The following is a 15,181-nucleotide window of genomic DNA, read 5'->3' as shown; positions in this document are numbered from 1 at the left end:
GGAGCTATTTATGTCTAATCATGTTAGTGCCCATGTTAGGGGACGTGCATTGACAGACACCAGTTGACAATCAAATGCCTGTGACCATAAAAAGCATGCTGTTAGACTACAAAGAGATAACAGATCTTTTAAAAATCCAGCTTGATTTCTTGAAATATCGGAAATAATAAAGCCCAGAGATTAATTTTACATAATAAAGGATTCTTTTTTTCCTTCTTTTTTTCCTTTCCGTTTTTATTTATGTTAGTAATTTTCAATTTCAGCTTCAGCCAGGTTCTGTGGATCTCACCAAGCATTCCTTAAAAATGGCCATTGTCTAGCGTTTTAAACCATCCAGTCCACAAAAGCAGGACACAGGCTTAGCAGCACAGGAGTCATGTAGTTATCACTGTGGCCACTTGATGTCAGCAGGAAAACACATTCTTATCTTTTTGCTTGGCTCAGATACAGCAAGCTAAAGATGAGAGATTTCACGGCACAGCAACAGCCTTCCCAAAGTAAGATAATGGTTGACCGTTGATGGAATCCGCAGACCGATTTGTTTGGTTATAAAATAGGGTTAGCATCCAGAGTAAACTGCTTCGTGTTTCTAGTGGTTGAAATTGTAATGTCAAAAATAAAAACAGTATTCACATAGCAGTAGGTTACTACAAGATCTGAAAAAATGTTCTTGTGTTTTGATACCAACTGATAAGTAAAATGTTCATTTGATCTATGTCCAAAATCAATATGTCGCATTTTTATTCATTTTTTGCCTATGAAAGAGACCTTTTCTATAATTTGGATTTTGGAAATGGGATCAAGTGCATTTTGTGCGAGCGCGTGACGTCAGTGGCCTGATTGATGACAGCCCTCCTACCTCCCTCTGTCTCTTTCTGCTTCCCTGGGGGTCCTGTTAACTCCATTCTGCCCCCCCCCCCCCCCCCCCCCCCCCCAATGGTTGTGTGATACTTATCGGATTATAAACCCCAACCAACAGCAAACCGCAACTGCCCTTCTAGATCAGTGTCAACAGCCTGACAAAGACACGGAATAATCTACAGTTTTATACATTCCTGCTGCACTGGCCAAAAAAATACTGCATTAAAACTAAAGCGATGATCTCGAGTGAAAAGATGTCACGTTAAAATCTGAGGTGCTACTTTTTGATCACACTGATTAGGCTGCTCTGCGGCCTGAGCATTTTCGTTTAAACTGACATTTGCAGCGTGGAAAAGATGAGTAGTGCACTCTTCGGCATCAATGGGAGGCTGGGCAGCAGCAGAGCAGTGTGTGAATGAATCTGGGGTGTGGTGCACTGTAGCAGTAAGCTGGGTGGAGAAGAGAAGCACTTACGTAAGACAGGCCTGATGATGACTCATGCCTGCTTTTATTAACACACACTGCAGTTATGAACTACCTTTGTTATTGTCGCCACATAAGCCATCTCTGTTTCCTCATTGGTGAAATATCAAAACACCTGTAAGAACGACTATTGAATGTGACTGAGACGGAGGATTTGCATAGGTAATGGTAAGCTTAGTTTATTATATAACTGACTTCATTCATTCATAGAAAACAAAGTGGGTTTATTCCATTGCCTGAGAGTGAGTCAGACAATCAGACACAAAGCTTTATATAGTAAATTCTCAGGGAAACACGCTGCTTTGCTGTTTTACTGATTTATAAAAACAGTTCTTCAAACCATTAGATCACATAAAAGTAATACTTCACCAGGAAAATGCCCTAAAATGGCAATACCAAGCTATACCAACTTAGCTCACTGTGATTAATACATGTACAAACTGTCCGGAAGAGCGAGCAATACCCCGGACACAGTTAACGTGCTGTCTTCCTGATACCCACACATGTAGACCTCATTTAAAGCCAGCAGGCGTTTGGGTTTAGGATTCCTGTTTTTTTTGCTTGTCTACATCACATGGCCTTGGAAGCTGTCCAGTGCCAAATATTAAAGATTAATCTCTGGAAATTTCTGTTATTCACCATTCACAATAGCAGAAAATACATGAATATAAGCTCCCAGATTCTCTGACCCATTTCCAGCCGTTGTTCCTTTTTAGGTCATGTGACAGTGACTTTTTGTTTGTTTGTTTTGGCCGTGTAAAATGACGTGTTCGTTGCAAATGATTACATAAATACGATAAATACATAAAGACAGTTTTAAATGAATGTCAGTATGAGAGCGAATGCTAGGTTGTTTTCGTTGCCATAAATACACAATGAGGAAGTGGAACACTTTAGACAAAGAGAGAGTGGAGAATGGAAGGACTGCAAATCAAACTGGAACAGACGGAATATTGTATCATGACGCTCCATCCCACTTCTGGTGCTGAGAACACTAAAGTACTGTTTCTGGACTGCCTTGCCATAATGGCCCATAGAACAGCAAGACTACAAGACACAGAATTCTCAGATTCCACAATAACTATTCATGGAATCAAATGAATAACAGCTATTGTTTTGTTTTAATGCACCACTGGAGGGTTTATCTATTTTTACTTCTAGTTATGCATGTAAAATGAAGAATACACACTGCACACTTAAGTTATAGAGCTGAACAACAATACTGAAATTCTCCAAGTCCTGCAATAAAATGTTAGCCTAGATAACTTGAATTATTGCTTATTTATTAGCATTTTAAAACTTAATTTAATTACTTATGCTATTGACAGTGTATTTGACAAAAAAAAGTGCATGAAGTAAGTTTTAAAAGCTGATCACAAAGGTGAGCCTGCATTTGGCACTATGGCATCATGTTTAATATACACTCGCCAGTCACTTCATTAGTTACACCTTGCAGGTACTGTGTTGGACCCCTTGCCTTCAGAACTGCCTTCAACACAGTGCTGGAAACCAGACAGATGATTTGAGCTTTGTGACATGAAGCAGTAATCACAAGGTGTGTACACTGTGATCGTAGGCTGTGGTGGTTAAATAGTGCTCATTTGGTACTAACGGACCCAAAGTGTGCCAAGAAAATATCCCCCACACCATTACATCACCACCACCATCCTGATCTGTTGATACAAAGCTGGGTGGATCCATGTTTTCATGTTGTTTTTGTGCCAGATTCTGACCCTACCATTCAAATGTGGCAGGAGAAATTGAGACTCGTGGGACCAGGGAAGGTTTTTCAAATTCAATTCAAAGGTTTTTCTGTTTTCAAAATTTTCCTGAACCTGTATGAACTATTTACTCATTTCCCTGTTCTTAGCTGATAGAAGAGCCATCCAGTGTGTTTGTCTGCGGCTTCGAGCTTCATGTGGTGTTTGTTTTCAGAGATGCTCTTCTGCATGGCCACAAGCAGTGTGGTCATTCTCCTCTGACTTCATCAGCAAAGCATTTTCAACCAGACAGCGTTAGCTTACTGGATATTTTCCCTTTTCAGACCATCCTTCTTAAACTCTAGAGATGGTTGTGTGGGAAAATTCCAGTGGATCAGAAGTTTCTGAAATACTCGGACCAGCCCGCCTGGCACCAGAAACCATGACACATTCAAAGTCATTTAAATCACCTTTTTCCTCATTCCGATGTTCGTTTTAAACCTCAGCCATGTCTACATGCCAAAATGCATTGAGATGCTTTTGCCTTGCTTACCCAATAAAGCTGCCATTTACTGTACTAACTATGTAGTAAAGTAAGAAGCTGCAATATTTAGTACATGGATGGCAGCTTTAAGCTCCTCTTGGCTTGGTGCTGTTAGCTGTTAGTGTGTTTTTTTTTTTGTGAAAACAGTTTTCTCTTACAGCTAAAGGCAACTCAAGAAGACGTGTGAGACTAAATCAAAGAGGAAAATTGTGGGCAGGGAAATTAGAGAGCTGAATGGGTCAAAACCTGTGCAGAGCGTTCTCATTTACATATTATATAATTTGAGTCATTGTTCATTTTAAAATATTAATCAAAACTGCTTCAAGGCTGGTGCTTGAGTAATATGCGTTTTTTAAGTTTTGCTACAGTGTAAATAGTTCAGTTGGAGATGTTTAAAGGGGCTTACTTTTGTTGGTTTGTTTGTGGGTTTGTTTTGAGTGACACGTGGCGATTCCTGCTATTGGCACTACGACATCAATATTTCAGGCACCGATGACGTAGAAGTACATCCCGTAGCACAGACATGCTTTTCATCTCACTCAGCAGTCCCGTACTATGAGCAACATATGGCCTTGTATGAATGGCATACCAGACAGCAAGACATTTCCAGCACGGCCTCCCGTGTAGCTCCTGAACGGGGGCGCAAAATAGACAGATGACCTTTACTTTGTGTTAGGTCTGCACAAGGAATGTTTTCTTTCACTGACTTAGCTGCAGATTAAAACTGCAAATAACTATCACTCTGTTCTTGTGCTTGGTGAGCGCAGGCTACTGTATATTACTGGATGGTGAATTTGGCTATGAAATGAAAGACTTCTGGTGTTAACAGATGGCCGCTTCGGCCTGCCACTCGGATTCCGTGGGGCTCTGCTTTACACATGACCCAGTATTCTCTTGGCCAAAACTTACACTTCTCTTCCTCCTCAGATAACATACATGTCTCCCAGAACAGACTGATGTGACTTAGAAAGGTTTTGAGTTCAAATTAAGTTTACCGAACCATAATATTTGTTTTGATTTTGTCGTTATGTTGTTAATTTTTGCAATATGGTAACAAATCACAAAGTTGAGCTTTTTGGCATCTTAAATCTAACTTTAAAAATCTTTTTTCCCTTGAAAACAAATGTGGGAAAATAGGAAGGATTAAAAATGGCTTTGCTGTGACTCCAAGTATCTGGGAATCAAATGGCAATCTCCCAAACGGGAAATTGGCATGATAACACATACCATTCCTCTGTAGTTATACATGGCAATAGGAAATTTCCATGTTTCAGTGCACTTATGAACTGACTAAGAAGAATTAAACACTTCTATGATCATCATGAGTGCTGGTAAAAAACAAACAAACAAAAGAATAGCAGGTATTCGTATCATAAAATATGACACAACCTTTTAGATATAACAAAGACAGCAAGGCTCAAGGGACAGAGCAGAACTGCATCTATGATGTCATCGCCTACTCAGGGACAGCATTCGCCCAAATACTGAGATTAGGATTATTCTCATTTCCTCTGAACATCTGCTGTACACAAACAGAATGAGACCAGCAGGAGTAAAAATCCCTGCACTAACGATGGCAGTTATTTAGATAAGAATGGCTTTTATAGCAGGAGGGCCAAACACTCATAGGATCGTGGTCACCCCTTTCGCAATGTACGAATGAACTCTTATTTTATGGAAATAGCGTAAATAGTCCTCTGTGAATACCGTGGCTCTGTGTTCAGTGAGGGTGAACTGAATAAATGAGCTAATGCTGTTAGTGTGCATCAGAAGCAGAAGCAGCTGTGAAATTATTGTCAGTCATGCAGTATGTTAAGTATGTTCTTATAACCACAGCAGGTGTGAACCAGCTCTGGCTGGCTTTTGCTTAGCCCCAGCAGCACAGGCACACACACACACACACACACACACACACACACACACACACACAAACACACACACACACACCCACACACACACACACACACACACACACACACACACACACACACACACACACACACACACACACACACACACACACACACAAATACAACATAAGCATAAGCTAAAATCAAGTCAGTCTCATGCACATCTGCTTCACCAGCAGTGGCTGCTGAGTAAGCACTACATTAGCCTCTGCTTCCCTTCATAAATGATCATAACAGGACAGAAAAAGTCCCCTTATATCTCACAAAAAATTAAAAACAAAAAACTACTTGGTGGGAAAAAAAAAGAAAGAAAATGACATGCACGGGCATCCATTTCCTGTAAATGGAAGTCAATCATCTTTCTTTATCAAAGGTTTGCTTAAAAAGTTCTGCCAGACTTCAGAATGAACTCTGTAATTTCACATGTTTCTTGAGTGAGCAAGTGATGGGGAATACACCGTCTGCTCAGACCTCACACCCAGCTTTGAAGCTGGCAGCAAAACACAAAGTGATTCATAACTGCAGAATGCAAAAAGCTATTTTTAAATCTCAGGTGAGGCATTCCACAAATAACAGGTGTCAGGAGTGCTGAATGGTAGATGCATGGGAATCTCACTTCTGAACACCAGTTTGTACATTCTACCTGAAGATAAGTGTTTGATAGACACTAGTGTGCGATGGCAATAAAATCAGGTATTTAAAGGTGTGTAACCATTTACATCACTCTTCTTCACTTGTGTAGAGCACTGACGATACGTTGTGGGTCTACGGTGCCGTTTACAGATAAGTTCACTATGATTGTTCTCTCACTCCATTATCCCCAGGCACCGAACACTAGTTTTCCAATGCGCTGCAGCAACCCATTACCTTTGCCTTAGAGTGGGTGTCTTTTCAGACCTAATCATAGCTTTAGCCTGCAGGTATGTGGCTTGCCAGGTTCAGTCATCCTGGAAAACCCATCATTCAACAACTTTTATCGTCACAACTGCGAGGTGTTGCTAGGCACGTCTTTTCATGTGCTATATTGCTGCTCAGAGAGCTGTAAGGTTTTATATCTAACCCGCCAAAATATTCTCATTTGTCTTTGTCTCAAAGCTGGAACTAAAAGAGTTTTAATGTAGTATTTAATTCATTAAATGCCATACGGTGACAGTTATTGGACAATGAACGGCTGTATGGATAGGGGGGCAATACAAAGCATTTCCCCCCATCTCTACTTTTTTTGTCTGACTTAGAAAGCTTGGCTTTGGTTCGTGAAACAATTTCTTTGGGAATTTATTACACCATCTTTCTGTCATCTGGAAAAGAACATTTGAATAAATCTCCCTGACAAGGTAGAAACAATACGAGACCTACTGAGCATTCAGGGAGCTGTAATGACACATCAAACGGAGAAAACAAAGAACTGCTTACCAATTCAGAAACTTCCAGACAAAACTCAAGACGTCTAATTATTGTTTTAAGGGATATGAGATAGAGTATATTGTTTGCATGGTATTATGAAATATACTTAATGTACTTTCTTTTCTTTTTTTTTTTACCAGAAAGTAAACACTTTCTTGTAAACTTTGTGTGTGAATGACTTCTTTTTAATTGGTAGCGTGAGAAAAGCAAAATGACGTGTTAATTTCCCTCTAAATGGTAGCAAGAGTGTTAAAGAGTTCTCAGTTCTTCTTTGTAAATAAACAAATTTCATTAATGGCTTTATAGGATATTGCCCTTTCCTCACCCCCTTCAGGAAATGTGCAAATCTTAATAAACAACAAACAAAAAAAGGTAATTTCACTAGGAATAACAGCTATTGTGCAGCACTGTTATTAAATTTTATCACTCTAGAGGAGTGAAGTTGCAGAGGGGAGCTGTCCGAAGTCTTGTATCTGTGGTGGAGTACATGCTGTGTCATCTTCCTCTTCCTTTAAGCAATATATGAGTGACTGGTGGGTGTGCCTGCACTGTGGTATTGACAGATCTGGCCCTGTCACTTGTCTTGTGTCAAGAAAGCCTGTGGGAGACAGGAAGTCGGGCTTCAGAGTGGACAGAAAACAGACATCTGACCACAGTGGCAACCTTGATCCCAGAAAACACTGAACAACTGCTTGCAACTCTCTCTGGATCTCTTAGAGCCCTGTTTGTTACTGACTCAACCACGTAACCACCTTTGTTTTGAATGTTATTGACTCTCAGTAAAAAGAAAGCAAAAGTCTAAGCAAAGACAAACAAATCGTATTCAAGTAAAAATATACAATATATTTGAACTATAAACTTTTACAGAATGTCTTGGACATTTAGCTTTACACATACTATACATAAGGGTCCAACAAGGGTCACTTTCATATTCTTGTTGATTTAAAAAAAAATGTTCCCATGGCAACCACATTTTATGTACATCTTTATAAACATACCAAACAAAACAGCCCTTGGGAGCACTTTAAGAGGCCATGATGAGATACAGATGCCTTGTATAAAAATCCCTGAAAATGTCTCACTGTGAGGTAAGAATACACTGGTCAATCTCATTTCCTTTTATGCCCTTTCATTCATCAAACTCATTCATTTGTTCTGAGATGAGACGGGCGACAAAGCACAGCTAATTACACGTCATCTTTCTCGAAACATTACGTTTTCGTCAGAAGTAGCTGCAGACTGAAGAAGGTTGGATTAAAAAACAAGGTGGACGTGTACTTGTTCATAAACTGAATACTTACATACTTGTTCCTTTCAACTGACTAAAAGGATACTCCTACACGTTATACCTATAATTTCATGTTAAGGTATGGTCAAGGCCTCACCAACAACAGGTTATATGATGTAAAGGTTACAAGAAAAAACCTTGATAGAACAAAGTCCCATGCAAATAATGCAGCTTTGAGCAACAAGACGTACAGGGAGCGTTTTTGAAGGATAACATATTCAAACTTTGATATTTTGCGATAAAAAATATCACAGTTAAAATATATATATACACAGAACAGGCTGCCAGAACTTACGTGTAAAGTCTAATAATGTTTAGCAGAAATTTGTGAAAGTGGAAGAAGAAAATATTTATAATGTATTTAAATACTTATATAAGAAAAACTGGACAGTAATTCAAGGTGGGATTGCCGCAGTAGCCATTTCCCCCCCCATCAGCTTAGGTAACCCCCCAAAATATCTCATATCGGTTCAAAGAAAACATTCTAATTGGCCAAAGACTTTTTTTTTTAGACCATCAAGGCAATATTGATGACTGATACAAATACAGGAACATCCATTGTACAGCTGGTGAATAGCAAATAACAGTCAAAGAGCAATGCTAGAGAAATGTCCTGTTATTATGGCTGTACATGACCATTCATTAATACCATGTATGTCACATACCAAAAGTCATCATTGTGTTAGATATTAAGGCATTGAGACTGGATCTAACAGAGTATGTTTTCTGCATATAGGAGTAGTTCCTTTTGGTGCAGAAAAACTGTAACTGACGTACTATAAATATCAGCCATCTGAAAGGCTCAGAAACCTCAGAGTCACCTCAGGAAACCACAAAAAAAAGGCTGTTCTATCACATCTCATGTCGACTCCAGCGTATCTAGCTGAAAGACATTGTGATTGGTTGGTGTGGTGAAAAAGAGCTGCTCCTGGTTGGTAGAACAGTTGTCACAGGGACTGTGCAGCCCCAGAGTTCTCTCAAAGTCCAAGAGCTGACCCATGAAGTTGAAGTTTGGCGAAATGTTAGACTTCTTCCTCTTGACAAAGTCGTAAGCATCATTCAGAGAGAGGTGGAGTCTCTGCATCAGGTAGGCCACAGTGACGGTGACTGAGCGGCTGATGCCGGCCAGGCAGTGGACCAGGATGCCACATTGCTTTGACCTAGCCTCGTCTGTGAGAGAAAAGGTAGACTAAGGTCAGCATAACTCTTTGGTTATTTTAGTTATCAATGCCGTGTCTGCTTTTAACAAAACAAACACAGCATACCTAAGACCCGGTTACTTGCCAAAATTAGCAAGCAACCTCAATCTAAACAACACAACAAAGCTTGGCAACCCAGCAACCTGAAATCCAGACAAAGCGTGTAATAGACACGCCGGTCCACTGTATCCAATTCATGCTTTGCCTCTCCAAAAACTGAAATGTAGTTGTCGCAATCTGCAGTAACAGCAGAGGCAGATATTTTATATCAAGCCAACATGAAAATAATCACCAGAAAATGTTTAGACAGACATTAATAACACATTAACATCCATATAGATATTAGCTTAAACGACTCTAAAGATTAAGGGAATGTACTTGATACGTTTTTTGCTCACTAACTAAATATATTATCTCCCCCAACTGGTAATGCAATGTCTACATGTAGTAATGCAACTTCTGCCATTGTCTCAATTTCATGTTTTGGAAAGGCAAAGCGTGAAATTGACACGATGTCTGTTTTACACATTGGCATGATACTGGGTTGAACCCTTTCATCAAACACAGGACAGGGTGGAAACAACTTTTCCTTCCTCATTCTGGTTCATGATGCAGAACCGCAGCCACCAAACAAACAAGCGAAAAGCTGCGGTTTCAGGTGCAGTGACGGGAAGAGACGCAAAAGCAAAATTAAAACAGCGTTGTGATGCTGCTAGAAACAAAACAAAAAAAGGAGGACGTTCTCTTCCAAGGTTGCTATCCTGTATAAATGTGATAATACTGTCTAACACCTGAGAGCATCATCTTTAATCACCCACTAAACTCCCACCTGTCCAACAAGCACATTTGAGAACCAACTGAGCTAACTAATGGATAGCTCAAGCATGCTCATTTGTTATTTTATTATTAATAATAAAAGAAACAAAAGAAATAAAAGTAAATCCCTCATTTGTTTGTGTTTAATCCCACGAACAAAAGCTGCCAAGCCTACTTGAACTTACAACCTACTCTCACATGACACGCCTTGTAGCAAAACAAACTAAACTTTCTGAAAAGTGAGTCTCCGAGTTTTTTTTTCCAACAAAACCAATATCTGAGTTACTCACCTATAAATGATATTGCCTCTGGAAAGAACTGGGACAGGTTCTGACTCCAGTGGTCCGAAATGGGGATCTGTTTGTACCTGAAGTGTCCATCATGCTCAAACATGTTGGGGAGATTGGGTGTGACATTCAAGATGTACTTGATGTTGTACTGGCCCAGCACATCTAGGTTAGTGGAGTCTTTGGCACAGCCCAGAAAAAGGTAGGGTAGGATTTGGACAGGGAAGGCAGGCTGATTACTCGGAATGGGGCTCTCCTCGGACTCTGTGGCACTGGTAGGCTCGCGATCAGACTCCCCGTCAGAACAATCGGAGCTGATTCTGAGATTTCCGAAGCCCAGAACAGACACTGGTGGTGAGGAGCTGGGACAGGAGCTGTCCAAGAGGGTCTCACAGTGCTCTGGGTACTCCGTGTGGAACTTTACAAACCCACCTGGACAAGAGCCAAAGACACAAACAAGTCACATATACACATTTAAATCTTTTTTTTTTTCTTAAAGTGCAACCTTATATAAAAGTTTATTTAAACCACATATCAATGGAAAATCGCTGCAGGGTGTTGAGACTGGCAGTACTGTAAAGACCCCCCAAAGAGGCCATTCATGAAATGCATGCCTGTTCCTGCTAGAGCAAAACATGGCGCAGCCATTTTGGAATTTTAATTGAGAATCTCAGTAGTGACACACAAACTTCTGAACAAGCTTCAAACCGCAAACACACAGCACAGGATGAACATCTGCGCAGGACTAACATTTACGTTTGTATAGCGCAATAAACATTTACAGTTTCGTTTTAAACCCCAGAAGCTAAAAAAGGAAACCTCACAGTTAAAAAAAAACCTCACAGTGTCCCAACTTCTGCTCCACCGAGGGAAAAAAATCATTTCTTTGCCTTTACCTCTTATAATAAAGTTTTGCTACTGTTGGGCCAAATCTTACTTTACAAATTTACCTTAAAGGAAACGTATGCGCCTTGAGGCATTTTTTATCCTTATGAACTCAATTACAAGTACAGAACATTTGCATACACAGTTCTCTGTTTGTTGTTTGTTTATTTTAACGGCAAAACTATTTACCTTCCAGATAATACGCTGTACAGCCGTCTTCCCACAGTTTCTGAAGAAGCAGACCCAGAACCGACGTCGGAGTCCCGCTGTCCTGCCAGCCCACGGAGCACTCATCGTACAGAAGGACCGTGTCCGTCTTGCACCGTCTCATGAACTTCTCCTTATCCTCGTGGTTGGGAATGATAGCCCGGATAGGTATGTTTCCCTTTCTGAACCTCCGGAGCATCAGCCCCGGAATGGCCAGGTTTATGGCGGTCTCTATATGGGATGATTCATAAAGCTCATGTGAACGGCAGTCCAGCAGGAGGAGAGAAGTGCCCCCGGACTCTAACTCGAGTTGCAGCCATTCCACGCTTTTACTCGGCGTCACATTAGACATATCGGAGTCAATAGCATACTACTCGCAAGTGCAAACACTAACTACATAGTCCACCGATCGACGAAAAAAAACAAACAAACAAAAAACAAAATAAAAGAATAGAAAAAAAAGCCCTACATATCACCCGGGAAAAAAGACGTTAAATGTTGCCCCGCCAGTTCGTGGTGCTTCTGCTTGAGCGAAGAGATTTCCCCTTTTTCCTCTTCTCTATTTCCATCAGTCAGTGAGTCTGGTCTGCCCCCAACAAAGCAAAGACTCATTGGAGACCTATTTGCACTTTAATTTACGAGACACACGTTTAAATGTGGACGCTTTGTGGCCAATAGTTTCTTCATCAACTTCAACTGCTCCACATCGTATCCGGGGCATCCATGCGCATTCTCTTCTTACCATTCCGATGCATGCATGGGAGGTTGTTTTTTTTTTAGTTGACAGTAGAGCAACTCAAGAGGGAGGAGTTTTATCCTTACGATTTAAAGTCATAGCGGAAATATAGCAAAGTTTGTTACGACCAAGTCTCAATGAAACCACTTTTTGTCAATCGCCGTATCATGAGCGAAACATTTCTTTGCGATTTTGTAACATTATAGCGAGTTTTTATTTAGAAGGGAGCTGTTGGCACTCGGTATTATTACATTTTAGTAACACTGGGCGATTTTTATTATTTTCTAAAGTATATTTCCCCCCACCCTTTGAGAACATGTAGGTTAGTACAACAGATATATTTGCGCATTTGTACCTTGAGGTCTAACTTATCCTTTGAGATGCTTAGAACTGAGGTGGAACTGCAGTGGTCCATATAATGCATTATTATTGTAGCATTATCTCTTGGTCACAGCCACGTTCCCCTGACCAGTGTGGAATTTTCTGTGGGACCTTCATGATACCCCTTTGAAACCGAAATCCAATGATATACTGCACTGTAGCTGTCACTATGCAGTACAGTCCAGTTCATTACATAGACTGTTGTGTGTGGTGCAGTATTTAAGATTAAAATCACACCCTTCAGGAGGAAAAAAACAAAAATGAGATTAATTCAGACACTTTTAGCTGGTGATTCATGTAGTTACATAATATTTGTGTTATCTTTCATGATGATAATATTCATAATCAGATTGGACACACCCCTGAAGGTGGAAATAGAAAAAAATTCACACCTCTTCCCTTTAAACTAATTTCCTTAAATTTAAATATCATGGGGACTGCTAAGTGTGCTGTCGTGCTTTACTAAAAAGCACAACAGCACGGTCCTCCAAGACATTGCCATAGTACATCACTGGTGTATAATAATGCAGGCGGATTGGGAGAAATAAGAGAAGGGAAAGGAGAGAGGGAGAGGGTGATGCGTGCAGTGGGAACCCAGCCATGCAGCTCATCCGTCTGCACACGTGAGTGGGGGGACACACAGATGTGCAGGGCATCGGGATTAACACAGTATGAGAAATGGAGCTAAATACACTCACATTCACACACAAACGCTCGCAGCCACAAACTGATCAGACACTCCGCAGTACGTATCGTATCACTGCCATTCTACACCTTACTGCCGTTTCAGCACCTGCAGCCAGCAGCAAACTTCCTCATCATTTCAAGGGGTCTGAAAACCAACGCGCACACACACACACACACACACACACACACACACACACACACACACACACACACACACACACACACACACACACACACACACACACTGCCTGTGGGCCTTCATGCCAGCATGATTTCTGCTCCAGTTCAGCTATCTTACAGGAAGTGTAGAAAAGTTGGACCTCCCCTAAAACTTTCCAATAAGGAACTGAACAGCCCGTATCTACAAAGGACAGTGATGGGAAGGGAAGTAATGTGTGATAATGAGGTCAAACAATGCACAAGACCCTAAATGCCAAATTATAGCCTCTGTATCATACGTCTCGTGTGATAATATCTATGCGTAATGTAATAAATCAAACTCTACTAAGTCAACTCAATGCATAACAAGGATGTGTGCTCTGAGCTAGCAAGACTTGCATCATATTGGTGGTCTACTCCACTTCCACCGACACGGTTACATAACGGGCTCTAAACGTGAGCTCATGGTAATTCTCCCAGAGCAAAGAGGGGAAACGTCTCTGCTGCAGAATCCCACGTCTTTCATGTCAAGTGCTGCTTCAAGGGCTTCCACGCAAACACGGTGGATGCACAAGCACCCTCCTTTAATGTCCGGATGCAGTTAGATGAATTAAGAAATGAGCAATAAAGCAAGTGCTTCCTCTTCATTGATTTCTGTCTTTGCGTTGGAGTATGTTAATCTAATCATGGTGATCACGGCCTACAGCATAGAGCACCACTATCATGTAAGAAAAAAATACTGATAATACTGCTGTTACAGTTATAGCAGATTAAGTCAGTAGTTCATTTAATTGAAATTAGTATCTAAAATCTCTGATTTTACAGTTGTGCCATGCTGTGAGCTGTGTGGAAGTGTGTTTGTCGGATTTTAATACAACCAATGTGATCTCACGTGTTATCTAGATGGGAAACACAATATCCTGTTTTCTGCTGATACCCTCTAGTGGTTCATTACAAAAGCTGCTGCACCAGTTATGAGTCATCTGCAAAGGGAGGTGGTGTCTGATGTCACTGCCTCACAGCTGCAAAGAGAAGGCCCAGTGTGCCTCCATGTGGTGAAGCCATGAATGTCACAAAGGGCATTTCATGAATGAAAAACCAGATGACCACAAATCTGCCCTTAAGATCATTTTGCATGCAGAAGACTACTAAATTGAACATCTGTATCTGTTGTTTCATATGTTTCGCATTAAAAATGAAAACAGAAGAATATTTTAACAGTAAACATTTTTTTGCTTATGTTATTTATTTTATTTCCTAATCTGTAAAACGGAATTGCAATCACCCTTTAGCATGCCTTAGTTGCAACAGATATATCTCTGTCAGGAGTAAAGCATGTAATAAAATTCCTCATATATCAGTACAGCACATATGCACCACAGATACCCTAACTGTCATATAAATGTATGAAAATAAAACTGGATGAGCCCACGAAGACATAAAACAGGATCTGATCGGAGATCATTTTGGGCTGCTGGATAACTGTGTATCAGAGTTCAGGATATTTCATACCATGGGGTTGATATATGTAACAAACCCAGCACCAGCACACAGCAACCTTACTTACTGGAATAAATGAAAAATGAACATGTGAGCCTTTGGAAATATGGAACAATACAGAAGACCATTAGTAG

General features: G+C 40.5%; 1 protein-coding gene across 1 annotated transcript; it reads right to left on the bottom strand.

Moving 5' to 3' along the window:
* Positions 1 to 7,724: 7,724 nt before the first annotated feature.
* On the bottom strand, positions 7,725 to 12,372 carry LOC145422790 (dual specificity protein phosphatase 7-like). Its single transcript, XM_080294593.1, has 3 exons — positions 11,567 to 12,372; positions 10,496 to 10,924; positions 7,725 to 9,360 (listed from the first exon to the last, which is right to left on the bottom strand). The coding sequence occupies exons 1-3, from the start codon at positions 11,934 to 11,936 to the stop codon at positions 9,050 to 9,052; spliced, it is 1,110 nt and encodes a 369-aa protein (XP_080150719.1). The 5' UTR covers positions 11,937 to 12,372; the 3' UTR covers positions 7,725 to 9,049.
* Positions 12,373 to 15,181: the final 2,809 nt, after the last annotated feature.

Source organism: Astatotilapia calliptera, chromosome 20 (assembly GCF_964374335.1).
Source record: "Astatotilapia calliptera chromosome 20, fAstCal68.1, whole genome shotgun sequence".
Lineage (NCBI taxonomy): Eukaryota > Metazoa > Chordata > Actinopteri > Cichliformes > Cichlidae > Astatotilapia > Astatotilapia calliptera.
This window is presented reverse-complemented; position numbering and strand designations above follow the sequence as displayed.